The following is a 20981-nucleotide window of genomic DNA, read 5'->3' as shown; positions in this document are numbered from 1 at the left end:
GAATCATAGACAAGGCTTAATTATACCTAGACAAGGCAGGAAAAATTTGAAAACTAAAATGAAGACTGAACAAGACAGATAATCAGGGACATTAATAGAAAATACTTACAAATATGAGGGATATGAATCCAATAAGACAATAATTTATTTAAATGTGAATAGTCTAAATATACAAATGACAGAAATAGAGCGTATTTAAAATTCAAAGCTCAACAATATACTGTCTTCAATAAACACACTTTAAATATAAAGTCAAATATAGATGAAAGAGATAGAGAAAGACATTCCTAATCTAACTCTAATCAAAGAAGGCAGAACAAGGAAAATTATCATAGATAAATTGGAACATCACATAATGATAAGAAGATTGGTTCTTTGGGAAGACACTGCAATTCTTAACATCCCTACACTTATCAGAACACCATCAAAATGGATTTTCTTTTGATATCATCATCTTAATTTTGATGACATTACAAATATTTTTTTTCTTTTATTGTTAATGCATACTGGGGCTTGTATGAAAAATATTTGCTGCTTTTCTTATCATTACATTCAGGTCTTTTTTTTTCAAATTATTCATTTCGTCTATTAAATTTGTAAAAAAATAAATATTTTTGAAATATATTTTTACTGAACAAATCTGCCTTCTAGTATTTCTGATGTGAAGTCAGGTGTCTCTCTTACTCTGTTTTCTGAGCATATGTTTATTCCTTGGATGTTTTTAAGTGTTTTTGACAACAGAATCAAACTAGAAACCAATAATAAAAATATAATAATATTCAAATATTTGAAAAGTGATAACACTTCTAAATAATTACTGATGTAATCATGAAGAATTTAGGAAACACAAATATTCTATCTGAAACTTCAGCTTTCATCAATTTGACTATATTGTGCCTATGTTTACATTTATTTGTAATTGTCTTGGTTGAAATTCACTGAACAAGGATGTAAGGACTGATTTTCTAACTTGAAACAGGTCACCATTATCTCTTTTTAAAAAATTCTTCTGTGTCATACTCTTCTCTTCATTTTCTGATTGCAAATTTTCATATATTATTTGAAGTCTAATTACATGCATGTCTGTTAATTCCCATGTCTGGGCTGACTGCACATCTGCTTCCACTGATGTACCATACACACATACAGACACAAACACACACACACTTCATATACATATATTTCATATCACACATTCTTTTGGTACTTCCTAAGTGTAGTAATTTTTATATTATTATATTCTGGACATTTTAATGATACAATGCCCTTCCAAGTCTTGATTTTAAGCTTTAAGTGGGTCTACTTTAGCTTGAATTTTTTTTCTTATGAGGTACTCTTTACTCACGCATTGCAGGTTTTACTTCTAAGGCATGATTTTTGTCAAATCTTATGTTAGTGTTCTCAATGTTTATTTAAGACTAGACCATTCTGGTGTGTCCAAACTTTCACCTCTTTCTGTATTTTATACACTGTGAAATTATTTGTTAAAATTTCAGGAATACTATTTATGCACAGTTTATGATTCCAATACAAATGTTAAGAAAACTCTTACAAAGATGTCTTGATTGGGGTCATCTCTGTGGCTGTTTTCCCTTTGTACTCTGCCCTGCCAACTAGTTCCACAATAGCAGCCCTGAATTCTGATCTGTTTTCTCCTCGCAGCAGGATTTCCAACCTCTGCACATACTCGACTTCCCTACAGTAAAATTCTTGTCCAGACAGAATGCTAGAGGGAATGTATACCTTGTCATGTTGCTTCTCTTCTGCTGTCCAATTTCTAAAAACAGCGAATTTATGTATTCTGTTCAGGCTTATAGTAGTTTACTATGAGAGCTCAAGTACAAGTAACCCATCTTAGCCTAAACTGAAAATCTTTATAGTAGAAATACATTGCATAGAAGTAGTATAATAATTGGTTTTCTTTCATTTTAAAACTACAAAATTATGAAGCGAATATCTAACATGAGTTGGCTTAAAGATACAAGCAAATTTATCTAAAATAAACAAATAAATACATTTACGGTTGAAGTGAAGCATACTATTCTAAAACATGTCTTGGAAATAAATTTTATCATTATTGTATTATAATGGCTACAATTACTCTATGGTTTTCCTAATTAAAATTGGATAAGAAGTTAGAAAATTTAAGAAAAGTTAAGAATAGCTGATGATAAGAGTTGGGCAGTTTGTCACACATTTGCAATTAATAACAGTTTAAACAAGAAGTAAAATGACTGTTGTATCACTACCACCATGATGTTAGTAAACATATCCATGACAGCTCTATGCATATGTCCAACTGATCAAATTACATTTCCCCCTTGAACAACACAGGTTTCAATTGTTCAGGTCCACTTACATGCAGATTTTTTTCAACCACACATGGATGAAAAATAGAATGTTTGCAGGATGTGAAACCCAAATATATGAAGGGCCAACTTTTCACATATGTGATTTCCACAGGGCCAACTGCGTGACTAGAGTATGCTCAAATTTTGGCATATATAGAGCCCTGGAACCAATCCTCCATCTATAGCAAGTGACAATTTTATATACTTTAAACATGTGCAGTTTTTGTTGGCTGTCAATTTTATCTCCCGAAACTTATAACAAACAAAAAGATAAAACCAACAACCAAAGCAAACTTTACTCCTAATTTTTAAGAAAACTTGATTGGGAAGTAATTTGGCCTAATTTATAAAATATTTTTATATAAGTATTTGAATTTTTTATATGTCTGTAGGTACATAGCAGGTGTATATATTTGTGGGACAGATGAGATATTTTGATACAGGCATACAATGCATAATAATCACAGCAGAGTAAATGGCATGTCCACTACCTCAAGCTTTTATGCTTTATCTGTGTTATAAACAACCCAATTATACTCTTTTAGTTATTTTTAAATGTGCAATAAATTATTTTTGACAATCCTTGTTGTGCTATCAAATACTAGATCTTATTCATTCCTCCTGACTATATTTTTGTGCCCATTAATCACTCCCCTTCCTCCCCATTCACTACTAAACTTGCCAGCCTCTGGTAACCATCAGTCTACTCTTCATCTCCATGAACTCAATGGTTTTAATTTATAGATCCCACAAATAAATGAGAATATGTAAAGTTGGTTTTTCTGTGCCTGGCTCATTCCACTTGACATAATGACCTCCAGTTCCATCTGTGTTTTTGAAATGACAGAATCTCACTGTTTTTTTTATGGCTGAGTAGTACTCCATTGTGTACATGTACCTCACTTTCTTTATCCATTTTCCTGTTGACGGACACTAGGTTGCTTCTAAATCTTGGCTATGGTGAATAGTGCCTCAATTAAACATGAGAGTGCAGATGTCTCTTCAACATGCTGTTTTCCTTTATCTTGGCTATGTATGTATCTGTGGGATTGTCAAATCACATGCTAGTTCTATTTCTAGTTTTTTGAAGAACCTCTAAACTGCTTTCCATAGTGTTGGTACTAATTTACATTCCTGCCAACAATATACAAGTCTTGTCTTTTCCTGATATCCTCACCAGCATCTGTTATTGTTTGTCTTTTGGATAAAAGCCATTTAAACTGGAATTAGATGATATCTCATTGTAGGTTTGATTTACATTTCTCTGATGATCAATGATGTTGAATATATTTTCACATACGTGTTTGCCATTTGCATTTCTTCTTTTGAAAATGTTGATTCCGATCTTTCGTCCATTTGTAAATCTGATACTTAGATTTTCTTTCTCACAGAGTTATTTGAGCTCATTACATATTCTAGTTATTAATCCCTTGTCAGATGAATAGTTTGCATTTTTTTCTCATTCTTTGGGTTATCTCTTTGCTTTGTTGATTTTTTCTTTTGCTGCACAGATGCTTTTTAACTTGATGTAGTCCCATTTGTCCATTTTTGCTTTTGTTGCCTGTGCTTATGGGGTATTGCTTAACTAATTTTTGCCCAAACCAATGTCCTGGAGAGGTTGTCAAATGTTTTCTTTCAGTAGTTTATTAACTTGAAATCTTAGATTTAAGTTTTTAGTTCATTTTGATATAATTTTTGTATATGGTGAGAGATAGGAGTCTAGTTTTATTCTTCTTTATATGACTATCCAGTTTTCCTAAAATTATTTATTGAAAAGGCTGTCCTTTCCTCAGTACATATTCTTGGCACCTTTGTTGAAAATGAGTTTGCTGCAGATGTATGGATTTATTTCTGGGTTCTCTATTCTGTTAGATTGGTCTATGTCTGTTTTTACACCAGTACGATGCTTTTCTGGTTACTATAACTCCAGTAACATTTGAATACAGGTAATGTTATACCTATAGTTTGGTTCTTTGTCCTCACGATAGCTTTGGCTACTCTAGGTCTTCTGTGATTTCATAAAAAATTTAAGATTCTTTTTCTTTTCTTAAGAAGAATGTCGTTGGTATTTACACTCGGATTATATTGACTCCGTGTATTTCTTTGAGTAGTGTGGATATTTTAACAATATTGATTGTTCCAAACCCTGAACATAAAATTTTTTCTATTTTATTGCATCCTCTGCAATTTCTTGCATTAATGTTTTATAGGTTTTATTGTAGAGATCTCTCACTTCTTTTGTGAAGTAAACTTTTATGTATTTTATTTCATTTGTAGCTATAGAAAATGGGATTAATTTCTTCATTTCTTTTTCAGATTGCTTACTGTTGGAGTATAAAAATGTTACTGATTTTTGTATGTTCATTTTATAACCTACAAGTTTACTGAATTGGTTTCATTAGTTCTAACAGTTTTTCGGTGGGGTCTTTAGGTTTTTCAAAATGTAAGATTTTATTATCTAAAAACATATATAATTTAACTTCTTCATTTCCACATTGGATGCCGTTTATGTCTTTCTCTTGTTTAACTGCTCTAACTGTGACTTACACTGCTTTGTCAAATACCAGTGGTGAATTTTGGCATCCTTGTCTTCTTCCAAATCTTAGAGGAAATAATTTCACTTTGTCTCCAGTATACTAGCTGGGGATCAGTCATATACGGCTTGTGTTTTGTTAATTACATTTTTTTCTATCCCTAGGTTTTTAGGGTCTTTATCATGAAGGGATGTTGAATTATATTAAATGCTTTTTTTCAACATCATTTTGAATAACCACAAGGTTTTTCCTTTATTCTTTTGATATACTATATCACATTGCTTGGGTTGCATGTGTTGAACCATCCTTGCATCCCAGGCATAATTCCCATTTGGACAGGATGAATATTCTTTTTAATGTGTTGTTGAATTCAGTTTGCTAGAAATTATTGAGGATTTTCATACCAATATTTATCAAGGATGTTGGCCTGCAGGTTTTTTTTGTTTTTTTTTTTTTTCCCTCTGTATTTTTGCCTGACTATGGTATCAGGGTAATACTGGCCTCACATAATGAGTTTAGAAGTATTTCCTTCTTTTTCCGTTTCTTGTTTTTTTTTTTTTGTCAAGTTTGTCAATGATCAGATGGTTGTAGATGTGTGGTGTTCTTTTTGAGGCCTCTGTTCGGTTTCATTGGTCTATATGTCTGCTTTGGTACCAGTAACATGCTGTTTTGGTTACTGTAACCTTGTAGTATAGTTTGAAGTCAGGTAGCATGATGCCTCCAGCTTTGTTCTTTTTGCTTAGGATTGTCTTGGCTATGCAGGCTCTTTTTTGGTTCCATATGAACTTTAAAGTAGTTTTTTCCAATTCTGTGAAGAAAGTCATTGGTAGCTTGATGGGGATGGCATTGAATCTATACATTACCTTGGACAGTATGGCCATTTTCAGGATATTAATTCTTCCTATCCATGAGCATGAAATGTTCTTCTATATGTTTGTGTCCTCTTTTATTTTGTTGAGCAGTGATTTGTAGTTTTCCTTGAAGAAGTCCTTCATGTCTCTTGTAAGTTGGATTCCTATGTATTTTATTCTCTTTGTAGCAATTTTGAATGGGAATTCATTCATGATTTGGCTCTGTTTTTCTGTTATTGGTGTATAGGAATGCCTGTGATTTTTGCACATTGATTTTGTATCCTGAGACTTTGCTGAAGTTGCTTTCAGGTTAAGGATATTTGGGGCTGAGATGATGGGGTTTTCTAACTATACAATCATGTCATCTGCAAACAGGGACAATTTGACTTCCTCTTTTCCTAATTGTATACACTTTATTTCTTTCTCTTGCCTGATTGCCCTGGCCAGAACTTCCAACACTATGTTGAATAGGAATGGTGAGAGAGGGCATCCCTGCCTTGTGCCAGTTTTAAAAGGGAATGCTTCTAGTTTTTGCCCATTTAGTATGATATCGGCCTGAGTTTGTCATAAATAGCTCTTATTATTTTGAGATACGTTCCATCAATACCTAGTTTACTGAGAATTTTTAGCATGAAGGACTGTTGAGTCTTGTCCAAGGTGTTTGCTGCATCTATTGAGACAATCGTGTGGCAAATCTGACAAAAACAAGAAATGGGGAAAGGATTCCCTATTTAATAAATGCTCCTGGGAAAACTGGCTAGCCATATGTAGAAAGCTGAAACTGGATCCCTTCCTTACATTTTATACAAAAATTAATTCACGATGGATTAAAGACTTAAATGTTAGACTAAAATCATAAAAACCCTAGAAGAAAACCTAGGCAATATAATTCAGGACATAGGCATGGGCAAGGACTTCATAACTAAAACACCAAAAGCAATGACAACAAAAGCCAAAATAGACAGATGGGATGTAGTTCAACTAAAGAGCTTCTGCACAGCAAAAAAACTACCACGAGAGTGAACACGCAACCTACAGAATGAGAGAAAATGTTTGCAATTTACACATCTGACAAAGGACTAATATCCATAATCTACAAGAACTTAAACAAATTTACAAGAAAAAAACAAACCACCGCGTCAAAAAGTGGGCAAAGGATATGAACAGACACTTCTTAAAAGAAGACATTCATGCAGGCAACAGACACATGAAAAAATGCTCATCATCACTGGTCATCAGAGAAATGCAAATCAAAACCACAATGAGATCCCATCTCACACTAGTTAGAATGGCGATCATCAAAAAGTCAGGACACAACAAATGCTGGAGAGGATGTGGAGAAATAGGAACACTTTTACACTGTTGGTGGGACCGTAAACTAGTTCAACCATTGTGGAAGACAGTATGGCAATTCCTCAAGAATCTAGAACTAGAAATACCATTTGACCTAGCCATCCCAATATTGGGTATATAACCAAAGGATTATAAATCATGCTACTACAAAGACATATGTACACACGATGTTTATTGCGGCACTATTCACAATAGCAAAGACTTGGAACCAACCCAAATGTCCATCAATGATAGACTGGATTAAGAAAATGTGGCACATATACACAATGGAATACTATGCAGCTATAAAAAAGATGAGGTCATGTCCTTTGCAGGGACATGGATGAAGCTGAAAACCATCATTCTCGGCAAACTATCACAAGGACAGAAAACCAAACACTGCATGTTCCCACTTATAGGTGGGAATTGAACAGTGAGAACACTTGGACACAGGGTAGGGAACATCACACACTGCGGACTAACCTGAGGTGGGGGCCTGAGGAAGGAATAGATAGCATTAGGAGAAACACTTAATGTAAATGATGAGTTAATGAGTGCAGTAAAACAACAAGGCACGTGTATACCTATGTAACAAACCTGCACTTTGTGCACATGTACCCTAGAACTTAAAGTATAACAAAATATATATGTGTATATGTGTGTGTATATATATACACACATGTATACGTGTGTGTGTGTATATATAATATATATTTTTTATATATATATATATATTTCGTCCTCTATTTTTTGAAATAGTTTGACTATAGTTGGTTTGAATTATTTTTAGATTGGTAAAATTCAGCAGTGAAGTCATTGGTCTTGGGCTTTTCTTTTTTGGAACACCTTTTTATTACAACTGTAGTATTATTCATTATTATTCATCCATTCAGGTTTTAGATTTCTTCATGATCCCATCTTGGTGGGTTGAATGTGTCTGGGAATTTATTCATTTCTTCTAGGTTTTCCAATTTATTGGAATATATTTGCTCTTAGAGCCTGTAATGATTCTTTGAATTTCTCTGGTCTCAGTTGTAATATGTCATTTATCTTTGATTTTAATTATTTACTTCTCTTCCTTTTTTATTTAGCCTGGATACATGATTGTTGATTTTGTTAATCTTTTCAACAAACCATGTTTCTGTTTCAATGATCTTCTGTATTGTTTTTTCTTATTTCAATTTCATTTATTTCTGTTCTGATCTTTATTATTTTTTTTCTTTTACTAACTTTGGGCTTAGTTTTCTCTTGCTTTTTCAGTGTCTTAAGATGTATTATTAGGTCGCTTCTTTGAAGTGTTTCTACTTTTTTGATGTAAGTGCTTATTGCTACAAGCTTTCCTTTTCCTATTGCTTTTCTGTATTCTGTAGGTTTTAGTAGGTTTCGTTAGTTTCAAGAACTTTTCTATTTTTCTTCTTAATTGACCCACTTATCATTCTGGAGCATATTGATTAATTTTGAAGTGTTTGTATAGTTTCTAAAATTCCTCATGTGTTTGCTAGTTTTATTCCATTATGGTCAGAGAACATACTTGATATTATTTCAATTGTTTAGATTTTCAAAACATGTTTTGTGGCCTAACACATGATCTACCCTTGAAAATGAGAAATAAGAATATGTGTTCTGCAGTCATTAGATAAAATCTTCTGTAAATATTGATTGTGTCCATTTGGTTTACAGTACAAAGTTCCAATGTTTATTTGTTGATTTTTTTCGTCTAGATGATCTTTCCATTGCTGAAAGTGATATGTTGAAGTCTCTAGCTATTATTGTATTAAGAGCTGTTTTCCTCTTTAGCTACAAAGACAAAAAAAAGAAAAAAATACTTCGTATATATAAGTGCTCTATGATTATATATATAGGTTGCTCAATTTACAAGTGTTCTATCTTCTTGCTGAATTGATCCCTTTATCATAATAAAGAAATAAGTTTCTTTGTGTCTTCTTATATTTCTGTCTTGACATCTATTTTGTCTAAATATAGTTACTGTTGCTTTTTTGTTGTTGTTTTCACTAGCATAGAATATGTTTTTCCATGCCTTATTTTCCATCTCTTTATTTTATAGATGTAGTGTTTCCTGTACACAATAGGTTGTTTTATCTTTCTTTTTTTATCCATTCAACCAGATTGTTGGGTCTTGTTTTTTTGGTTTTTTGTTTTGTTTTGTTTTTTGTTTTTTTGTTTTTTTTTAAATTCATGTAACTATACTATGTCTTAGATAGGAAGGTTCAAACCATTTACATCTATTGTTATTATTGAGAAGTAGGGATTTACTCCTCCATTTTTTTTTTCTGGTTGTTTGTCTTCCTTTATTCCTTTCTTTCTTATTTGTTTAACCTCATTATCCACTCAAAACTAATTGCATAAAAATACAAACAAGCAAGCAAAGAGAAAACTAACAAAAACTCTACATTTTAACTTCTTCTGCTTGTTTTTTAACTTTCTGTTTTTCTGTTTATATCTTCTTATTCTATGTCTTAAAACATTGTTATAGTTATTTTTATTTTTTTTTTATCTTTCTAGTCAAGATATGAGTAGTTTATACACAATAATTACAGTGTTATAATATGTTATAATATTCTGTGTCTTTCTGGGTACTTACTATTGCTAGTGTGTTTTGTACCTTCAGATGATTTCTTATTGCTAATTAACATGTTTCCTTTACATTAAGGAACTCCCTTTAGCATTTCTTGTAGGTTAGGTCTGGTGTTGATGAAGTCTTTTGACTTTTGTTTGTCTATGTAATTCTTTATTTTACCTTCAATTCTGAAGGATATTTCTACTGGATATACTATTTTAGAAGAAAAGTGATTTTTTGTTTGTTTGTTTGTTTAGCACTATAAATATGTCATGCCGCTCTCGTCCTCAGATTTCTTAGATTTCCAGTGAGAAATCTGTTGCCAGGTGCATTTCAGCTCCTTTGTACGTTTTTTGTTTATTTTCTCTTGCCGATTTCAAGATGCTTTCTTTATGTGTCCTTGACCTTTGGAAGTTTGATTAGTAAATGCCTTGTTAGTCTTATTTGGGTTAAATCTGCTTTGTGTTCTATAAACTTTTTGTCCTTGAATATTAATATTTTTCTCTAAGTTTTAGAAGTTCTCTGTTATTATCTCTTTGAATAAACTTTCTACTCTCATATCTCTCTCTCCTCTTTAAGGCCAATAACTCTTAATTTTCCCTTTTGAGGCAGGTTTCTAGATCTTGTAGACATCCTTCATTCATTTTTATTCTCTCTCTTTTTTGAGGGGAGCAGTGGTCTATTCTGTGTTTTCTCAAATAGCCTGTCTTCAGCCTAATTCTTTCTTCTGTTTAATCAATCCTGCTCTTAAGATACTCTAATGCATTCTTCAGTGTGCATTTTTTCAGCTCCAGAATTTCTGCTTGATTCCTTTTAGTTGTTTTAATCTCTTTGTTAAATTTATCTGATAGAATTCTGAATTCCTTCTCTGTGTTTTCTTGAGTTTCCTCAATATATTACCAGGGAGTGTGGAGTCCTCGGTTCTTAGACTTACTTGGGAGAAGGAATTCAGCAAAGAGACCACTTAGGCAAAAAGAGAGAATTTACTGAAGAAAAGTAGAGAGCAGAGAGTTTATTTAGAGAGACAGTACACTCGAAGATGAAGCTCAGAAGGCTGTTGAAAGTGAATGAGCCAGCAGCAGCCCTGAGAGTTCTGCATTGGGTTTCATTGATGCCAGATATTTCCTTGAAGTTTCTGCCTCTGTCTTAAGTCTCCATGTTTTTATTTGTCTACTTTTCCCACTTCTGCATTACTCCCTAACTAGTTCCCATCCCTGGGTGGTGGGATTCTCAGTGACTATTACTTGGTGTGCATGTGTGGGCCCGGTGTTGGACACCAATTCTACCCAATGGCTGCATTGCTCATTCCTGTCAACCCAGGAAGGTTGAATAGTGGTCAAATCTATACGTATTGTGCCTTTGTATCTCTTAAGAATTTATCCTTTGCCCTCTTCTCTTCCTTATATTCTGACAGGTTAACTACAGAATAATTACTGGGCATCTTAACGGTGTTCTTTTCAGCATAGGTACTTCCCATCCTCTCTTATATCCGGCATGCATGTTTTAGGTGGTCTCTGGGATGTGAGATTTTCCAGACCTCCCTTTTCTCAGGGGCTCTCTCTCATGCTCATGTATAGCTATCTGCCTACTCTAACAAAAACAGCTATTATGAATCCTCTGTTTGAAAGGTCACATAGCGCTGTCTTTCCAGAATTAGTACCTGGTGCCCTATTTAGTTCATTTGATGAAGTCATGTTTTCCTGATTAGTCTTAATACTTGAAGATGTTCATCAGTGTCTGGGCATTAAAGAGTTTAGTATTTATTGTAGTCTTTTCAGTCTGTGCTTGTTTGACTCATCGTTCTTGGGAAGGCTTCGTAAGTATTTGAAGGAACATGGGTGTTGTAATCGTTGGTGTCTTTGGTCACTGAAGTCATATCTGCATAAGAGAATCCCAGGCCCAGTAATTAATGCTGTGGCTCTTGCAGACTCATAGAGGTACTGCTTTGGTGGTCTTGAGTGAGATCTGGGAGAATTACCTGCATTACCAGGCAAAGGCTCTTTCTTTCTTTCTTTTCTCACTTTTCTTCAAGCAAACGGAGTCTGTCTCTCTGTTCTGAGCTGCCTGCAGTTGAAGTAGGGGTGACACAAGCACCCCTGTGGCTCCCACCACAGGGACTGCACTGGTTGTCTCCCAAGGCCCACAATAACCACTGCTTGGCTATCTATGTTCACTCAAGTTTGGAGGGCTCTAAAATCAACATGTGGTGAATCTAGCCAGGCTTATATTCTTCTTTTCAGGGCAGTGAGTTTCCCCTGGTCCTGGGTGGGCCCGGAGATGTCACCCAGGATTCAAGACCTGAAGTCAGGAACCTTAGAAATCTATGTGGGTTCTCTACTATACTGAAGCTAAGCTGTCATCCAAACCACATGAAAAAAATCCCTCATTCTCTCCTCCCACTTTCCTCAAGCAGAGGAATCTTTCCCTGTAGTCATACCACTTCAGGTCCATGACAAGTACTGCCTAGCTACCGCCAATGTTCACTCAAGGTCCAAGGGCTCTTTTGTCAGCTGCCAGGCCTGGGTCTCTCCCTTCAGGGAAATGGGCTTCCCTCTGCTCCCAGACAGGTTCAGAAATGCTGTTCAAGAGCCAAGGCCCATAATTGGTATCCCAGGATTACTTTTGGTGCTCTACCGCACTGTGGTCAATCTGGTCCACCAGCTGCAAGATAAAGTCCCTCTGCTTTCTTCAAGCAGGATTCTCTCCCCATGACCACCACAGCTGGGAATGTGCTTGGTCACACCTGAAGGCAGTATAGTTCTGAGTCTTATCCAAGGCCCACAGCAAGTACTGCTTGCCTACCACTGCTGATAATTCAGGGTCCAGGGGCTCCTTTAGTCAGCAGGTGATGAGTTCTGCTGGAATTGGATTCTTCCCTTAAGGATAGTGGGTTCGCTTCTGGCCCAGGGTGTGTCTGGAAATGTCATGCAGTAGCTAGGGCCTGAAATTGGGGGCCTCAGGTCTTTGCCTTATCCTACCGTGGCTGAGCTGGAATCCAAGTTGCAAGACAAAATCCTCTTTAACCTCCCATCTCCTATTTTCAAGCAGAGGAAAGGGTCTCTCTCAGAGGTGCTGGTTGTGCTGTTGGTGGTTTGGAGAGAGGTGGCAGAAGTACACATTTGGCTACCCCAGTTGGTGTCTCTCTAGGTCACACCCCCCCACCCCCAAGTCCACTCTGAGCCCAGCAAAGCACCAGGACTTGTCCAAGAATTACAGTTCTTGTGGCCTACACTGGCTTGCAAGTTTATTTTAGACCCCAGAACACTATAGCCCATGGTGGCAGGACTTGTTGGCATTTGACTTCTGACCACTGGGATGGGCAATTCCCCTCTGGCCAGGGTTAGTCTAAATGCTTTCTCCATGGGTGCCAGCTGAGTTCTATCCCATGTTGTTTTCCACTGTGACAGGGCAGCATTGAGTTCCAATGCAAAGTTTCATAATCTCTACATTCACCTTCTCCAACACATAGATTCTCTCTTCTCACCATGTGGTTCCTGCAAGAGGATGAGAGAAGAGTGGTCCAGTCAATTCAAGACTGCCCTTTCTACGCTTTTCAGTGCCTCTTTTATTAATATGATGGTAAAATCAAGTACTGTGGTCACTCACCTGATTTTTCATTCTTATGAAGATGCTTTTATTGTGGATAGTTATTCAATCTGATGTTCCTGTGGGAGGAATGATCACTGTAGGCTTGTACTTGGACACCTTACTCCAACTCCCCTGCCACAAATCAAATTTTTTAAAATGTTAAACTCAGATATTTTATTAGCCTGGATTCTCCAGAGACACATAAAACATATGTAATTTTATTAAAAGGAATTGGTTATCAAGGTTATGGAGGCCAGAAAGTTCCAACAGCTGCAGTTGGCAAGCTGAAGGTACAGGAGAAATATGGTATAGTTTCAGTGTGAGTCCAAAATACTGAAATGCTAGAGAGTATGTCATATTGAGTTCCAGATTGAGTCTGAGTCCAAAGGCAGGAGAGGATTGATACATTGGCTTGCAGATAGGCAAAGAGAGTAAATTCTCTCTTACTCAGCTTTTTATTTTGTACTCAGGACTTTAAGGGATTGTTTAAAGACTAGTCACCCATACTGAGGTGTGCAATCTACTTTACTAAGTCTATCCATTCAAATTTTTCTTTCTTCTATTCCTCAGAGACCCATCCAGAATAATGTTTAACCAGATATCTGGACACTCTATGGCCCTATCTGGACACACAAAGTTAACTATCACAAATATACCACTTGTCAACTTGGTATGCATATGCATCTTCTTCAACCATACATAGTCCCCCCACAAAAAAAAAATAAAAGAAGGAAGGAAGGAAGAAAGGAAGGAAGGAAGGAAGGAAGGAAGGAAGGAAAGAAGGAAGGAAGGACAGCAAGAAGGTCATAAATCCACCTAATATGACATAACTATTTTGCATAAAACCAAAAACACACTGACCCCTTTCCAAGAAGAGAAGGTAAAGACCTTGAGTAATGCATACTTTCTTCCTTGGTATCTCATAGGTTGCATGCTATAATGATAAATTAATAATGAAATATTTTAAGGTAAAGTTAATATGTCTTATGTTACATGATAAGGGGATAAGAGAATGAAGAGAACAAAGATTTGAAATATACACACATATTCATGACAAAATAAGGAGGAAATATTCATCACAATTATGTCTTTATTTTTCTAACTGGTGATATGGTTATAGTTGGTACTTTTTACATGATCCATTTTATATTTTGTTTACATTCAGCAAACACCTCAGCAGGACATGATTTTTCATCTGGTGGAGTTACTGAACCCTTCATTCCTGAAGGATTTGTATCATTAGTAGTCCTGAAGGGATTGGGTTGTTGTAATTTTCATTGACTTTAAATACAGAGTATGGGAACACTAAGATATGATCTGAAGGAACCCCTGTATGCCAGACACACTCTTCCTTATCTCCATTGTGGATTAGCTGCTGCATTTCCCCTCACTCATCAAGTTTAATCTCTGCAGCCAGCACAGTAACTCTCTTCTTTCCCTGTTGACTTAGATGCATGAGGAGCCCGAAGTGTCTAGGCAGCATTATTTACTTCCAGTTCAAAAAAATTGTTGATGTATCTTTCAGTATCAGCTTTCCTATCTTTGGAGGTAAGACCTCTAACCTGGCAGAGCACAAGAATGTGCAAAGAGTAAGCAAAATTTTCTAGTGGGTCATTACAGATAATAACACACGATGTCACTCTTATTTCTAGGTCTTGATTCCTAAACCTGTGAATCCCAGCTACAGGAAAAACAGCACCATATATTAGGCATTAATTCAAAGCATATACAACCTTCTAGGGAACCTTGGCCCAACTCCGCAAGGTATTGCCAACCAGTTGGCAAAGAAACTAAATTTTAATAGGCCTTTCCATCATTCTATTAAATCGGCTGCCACAGAGTGATGAAGATCATGGTGGGGTCAGAAACTCCATGAGCATGGGCCCATTTATGCTTTTTTTTTTTTTTTTTTTTTTCTTCTGTGAAATGAGCTCCTTTGTCAGAAGCAATGCCATTTGGAATATCAGGAAGCATTCTGCAAATTCTGCAAGCGCAAGTATGGTAGTTTTGGCAGAGGTATTGCCTGCAGGGAAGGCAAATCTATATCCAGTGTAAATGCCTATTTAGTATTTACTAAGGACAAAACATTATCTCTTCCAAAATGGAAGTCAACCAATGTAATTATCCTGCCCTGATGTAGCTGACTGATCATTTGGGGGATGGTGTCATATTGAAGGCTCAGTTTCGGTTTCTATGGCTGAGAGCTTCAGCATTCAGCAGTGGCTGTAGTGAGATTGGCTTTGGTGAATGGAAGTTCATATTCCTAATCCCAAGCATAACTTCCATCCCAGCCATCATAGCCACTTTATTCATAAGCTCACCAGCTGATGACAGAAGTGACTGGGCAAAGAGGCTGGCTGGTATTCATAGAACAGGCTATCCTGTCCACTTCATTATTAAACTGCTGGTATGTTGAGGTTATCACTTGGTGAAAATGAGCACGGGTGTTCACATTTTTGCCCATTCAGATTGATCTGTCCACATACCACTTCCCCAAATTTCCTCATCACCAATTTTTCAACCATGCTCTTCCCAAGGTCCTAGTCATAGAACCATACCATTAGTCACAGCCTGTGAATTGGTACACAATTGCACAGGTGGCCATTACTCCTTCCAAGCAAAGTGAAAAACCAGGAGCATTGCTCAAATTCTGCCACTAGCAAGGTTTCCCTTCATCATTTCTATTCACAAATGTTATAGAAAGGGGCTATATGCTATGGCTGTCCACATTCAGTTGGTACCTGCATATTTTGCAGCACCATCTGCAAAACAGGCCTGAACCTTCTTTTATTTAGTAAAACTGATCACAGGGAATTATCTATGAGGCCACAGAGGAAGTCTGAGAGAGAGAAGTCTGAGAGAGAAGGAGTGGGGACAGTGGAAATTTGTGCTACTTCTTCACGTAACTTATTTGTGCCTTCAAGGCCTACTGAGGCCATGTCACCTATATACAACATCCATTTGATGATGGAACTCTGTAGTGCATGTCCAACTTTATGACTTGGTAAGTCAGGTAATAGTACACTCACTCAGATCACATGGTAAATTGGTAGACAATAGTTAAATGTTCAGATTTTATGGCTCAGTAGCAGACCAAGACTGCCTCTCAAAGAGAACGCAGTTACCTGCTGACAATAGCACATTTTTTTTTTGTTTTTTTTTGTTTTTTTTTTGTTTTTTTTTCCCAGAACTCTATCTATGAGAGGGTCCTATCTTCAAAGGATTGGATGAGACACACACATATTGAGAAGGTCAATCTGTTGTATTTAGACTACTGATTCAAATACTAATTTCATCCAAAAACATCCTCACAAATACACCCAGAATATTGTTTAACTGAATATCTCTGCATCTCACGGCCCAATCAAGCTGACACATAAAATTAACCATCACAGATTTATTTAAATTTTTTAGTTTGTCCTGTATGTACATGTTTAATTTCTCAAATTTCTAAAAACAAACAAAAATATCCTGCATTAAGGCAAAACTAAAATAATACTGTTGAAAAATAATAGCATGTTTAAAAAGTAATGTAATTGGGCTTCTAATACATAATATTCTCTACTTATCCACCTTTTTCATCTTTTACTATTTGTTTCCTTTCATCAAATTACGTATTTTTTTTCTATCCTCTTAAAACAAGATGACTGGTAATGCAAAGATAAAGGTACAAAAATATTAATTATAAATGGTTTGAAAAAGGCATTTCAAAAAGATAGTCGTTAACAGTATCGTTAACACATAGAGATTTATAAGATGTAACTCATGTTAAAAAGGCAAGTTTTATTTATGATCTGACTTTTCTAATTGTATTTATGTGAAAAGTTAGTGTTAAAAAAGAGGAAGTATTTCTGGTTTTCAAGAAATATATGTTGAATGATTTAATAGAAGAATATCAGTCTTTCCCTTATGTATTTTACAGCTTAGTGGGCATGGTAAACAATTACATCAAATGTGATGAGTATCATGATAGGGAATGAAATATGTTATCTAAGTCAAGAGCAGGTTCATCCATCCTAATCTAGTGAGTCAGGAAAGGCCTCCCTAAGGAGGAAATTGAAAATGAGATATGGCAAACATTTAGTTAGAGGAAAACACAAAAAGAAGGGAAAGGTGTAAAAAGGTGAGGGAAACAGATGCAAACATCAGGCTTGAAAGCTAGGACAGGCCTTCTGAGACATAAAGACAAAACAAAACAATTGCTATGTATTAAGTGTATGGCAAGAGGGAAAAGAGGCAGAGATGCCTCTGGGATTCAGGGCCAGATTATCCAGGATGTATAAATAAGGTCATAGATTCAAGGAATTACAATAACAATAAAAGTAAAGATTTAAAAAAATTTTACTTTTTTAATAAAAGAGATTTAAAAACAAGCAAGCCACATGGCCAATATAACACTGAAATACGCATGACGCTAACCCTGGTTTTTATGACTTCAGCTTTATAGTTCGTAAATGCTGTGACTTGAAGATTTTTAACCTAGATTCTGATATGACTACATTTGTGATGTGGAAAAATCACCCCTTTGGTATGAAAAATTGCTTGGAGTAGAGCAAGAGTGGAGGCAGCATGATTAGAAGATTGCTCTGGTGGTCCGGAGACGATAAGATGAAGGAAAAGATATGATGTAGCCATAGAGATGAACACAGATGTCTTGAGAAGATATTTCAGAGATGGGAAGGCTACATGTGATAATTATTTTGGTGCTGAGCTTGCAAAGGAGGTGTAAAACATGAAACATCTCTAATTTTGGCTATGTTTAAAAAACAGAATTTAAAGAGTCAAATAATTCAAAGATAAAATGGAGTGCTCAAGAAATAGGTGAGGGCAGGATGTAAATGGGAATTGTAAAGTATATGATGTAAGTCAACACAGCAGGGATAAGCTAGTTAAAACTCCAGTTTAAAATTTACTCTCTTGGTAATTTTGATTATACAGTTTATTATCATTTATTATAATCACCATGCAGGGCAAAAGACCACTGAAGCTTATTACCCCTGAATAAATACAATTTTGCATTCTTTGATCAATATCTCCCACCTCCATCCACATCCTTGTAAACGTTCTTACCATAAAAACCAAAAGATAAGTATGTGAGGTGACGGATTTGTTAATTAGTTTGATTTAATTTATAACATAAGCATATATCAAAATATTATAATATACCCATGATTTTATGATATAAACAATGACTATTTTCAATTAATGTTTAAAAATTTATAATTTCAGAATCGTGTTAGGATTGTAAAATCTTTAAGGTTGTTTTACAATTCATAATTTCTAGGAGTACATGGTCTGTTTAAAATATTCAATCATCAGTCTACTACATTAAGACATTATTTTTACAGATGGGCATTTATCAATGAAAAGAACACTATTTATGAAAAAAATTCTATTTTTTCCTAATACATAGTACATATGGCCAGAGGACAAGCCGTGAGTTTTATATTACTTGAAATTTAAAAGGTACAAAAAATATAACATTTCCTAAACATGAGAACATGGTGGTTGAAAATGTATTCTCCCAGAGTCACACAGAAAATAAGTAATTACAAATCTCTTTCTCTCTCTGATTAGTCTCTCTGAATACAGAGTCTGTGCTTCTACAGTGTTATACGGTAGTTCCCCCTTAATCATGGTTTCACTTTCTGAGATTTCGATTACCTGCAGTAAATAACAACAAGCTATTTTGAGAGAGAAAGATAGACCATTCACATAACTTTTGTTACAGTATATGGTTATAATTGTTCCATTTTATCATTAGTTATTGTTCATCTCTTATTGTGCCTAACTTATTAAATTTTACCATAGGAAGGTACATACAGGAAAAAATATAATATATACAGGGTTCAGTAGTATCCACAGTTTCAGGGATCCACTTACAAAGATACTCTGTACTCAAGGGGAATAAAATCAGTTAAAACTTAAGGTAGCTATTCTAAACTTGCCATTAAAATAATTTCAGAGATTTCTCATATCATATCTTAGAACTTAGTCATTTTAAATGTAATCAACATTAATTAATATTTTACACTCAAGAGGTAGGTTAATGGATTTTTTTAATGCACTAAAGTTTTAAATCTTGGTAACATTTTATTCATAAATATCTTTGTTTTAACAGATACATATTAATTTTCACATTATTTGAAATCTAGTCCCTTATGATGTCTAAATATGACTGTTAAAAATTTTGAGTATAATAAGAACTGAAATATATAACTCCCTCTCCCTCCTACAGTGAAAGTCAAGGTAACCATTAAGATAATCATTGCAGAGCTGTTATATGGACACAAATTGATAGTGCCAAAATTATGTTTTATGTAATGATAATGCATATATTTACAGAACTCTTCTTTTCTACCTCTCTAAAGCTTCACACTGACCAAGATAAAGGAGATGGAAATTTAAAGTACATACTAACAGGAGATGGGGCTGGCAGTCTATTTGTTATAGATGAAAATACAGGAGACATTCATGCTGCAAAGAAACTAGACAGAGAAGAAAAATCTCTGTACATTCTTCGTGCCAAGGCTATAGACAGAAAAACTGGGCGGCAGGTGGAACCGGAATCAGAATTTATCATTAAAATTCATGATATCAATGACAATGAGCCAAAATTTACAAAAGACTTATACACTGCCAGTGTTCCTGAAATGTCTGGAGTCGGTAGGTATACGCGAATCCACGTAAACTACTTTTTATTTGTTTGTTTGCTCAGGTAATCATTAATGACATGTGGTTATGATATGTGGCCTCTTTCAAAATAAGAGTTATAACTGGAAACTACTATTTAGCTTAAACTAACTCTTCTATTTTTATTTCTGTATATCTTAATTCTGCTATGTTGTAATTCATATAAAATATTATTATCGATAGCAGTTAATTCATTTTATTTCAATCAATACCCTCAACTCTACTCAATTGGCATTCAAATGGCAGTCAAGTGGAATGTATATCTATCAAAAATCAAAAGAATACTTGTATCAGTAGTTTTGGACAATTTTGCTTGCATTATTTGAATAACAATTAATGCTCGCAATTGGCATATTTCTGTTGAAATGTTTTCTCATTTGATCTTTAAAGCCAATTTATGTGGTAGGCATGAGAACTAGAACTTTAAATCCCTATTCTGTTAATTAGAAATTCAAGATTCAGAAAGATTAAGCAACTGAATTAAGATCAAATAACTTGGCGGCATCATGACAAGATTACAAGTCTTTTTACGTTATTTTTGTGCACATTCCACTGCTGAACATTGGCTTATGCAAACTGAAAATAATAGTTTCACTTCTTAAGGCTGCCCACCATTTTAGATGCCACTTGTGCGAAGTTTTATCTGTGTATGACTACATTTAACTCTTAATATAAAAGGTTTAGATTTGTTAGTGAGACAATGAGAACTGATTCACATCATAAAAATATTTCTAAAATAACTGATACAAACTTAATTTGTAAGATCTGCAACCAATTTCCCAAATTTGATGCAATTTAATTGAACACTATTTCAAAACCAGTTTTCAGTGTATGATTTTGACATTCTTTTAACTAATATATGTTTCAGTCTAAAATAATTTATATACAAGGAAAAACAAACTTACTCACTTTTACTGAATGTTTAATACAAAATGTTAACTATGTCATTTAGCAGGAAGAACCAAGAGTTTTTTAAAAACTTATTTATTCTCACCTCCAATGAAATCTCATCTAACAAGGAAAAAACAGTTAAATAGAACTGAAATAGCCCTTT

At 34.9% G+C, this 20981-nt stretch overlaps 1 protein-coding gene across 1 annotated transcript in view; it reads left to right on the top strand.

Moving 5' to 3' along the window:
* Window positions 1-20981, top strand: part of CDH9 (cadherin 9) — a 163664-nt gene that overhangs the window by 103562 nt on the left and 39121 nt on the right. The window contains exon 3 of the mRNA XM_015139773.3: window positions 19606-19900. Coding sequence (XP_014995259.2) covers window positions 19606-19900 — 295 coding nt within the window. The remainder of the gene's footprint in view (window positions 1-19605; window positions 19901-20981) is intronic.

Source organism: Macaca mulatta, chromosome 6, assembly GCF_049350105.2.
Source record: "Macaca mulatta isolate MMU2019108-1 chromosome 6, T2T-MMU8v2.0, whole genome shotgun sequence".
Lineage (NCBI taxonomy): Eukaryota > Metazoa > Chordata > Mammalia > Primates > Cercopithecidae > Macaca > Macaca mulatta.
This window is presented reverse-complemented; position numbering and strand designations above follow the sequence as displayed.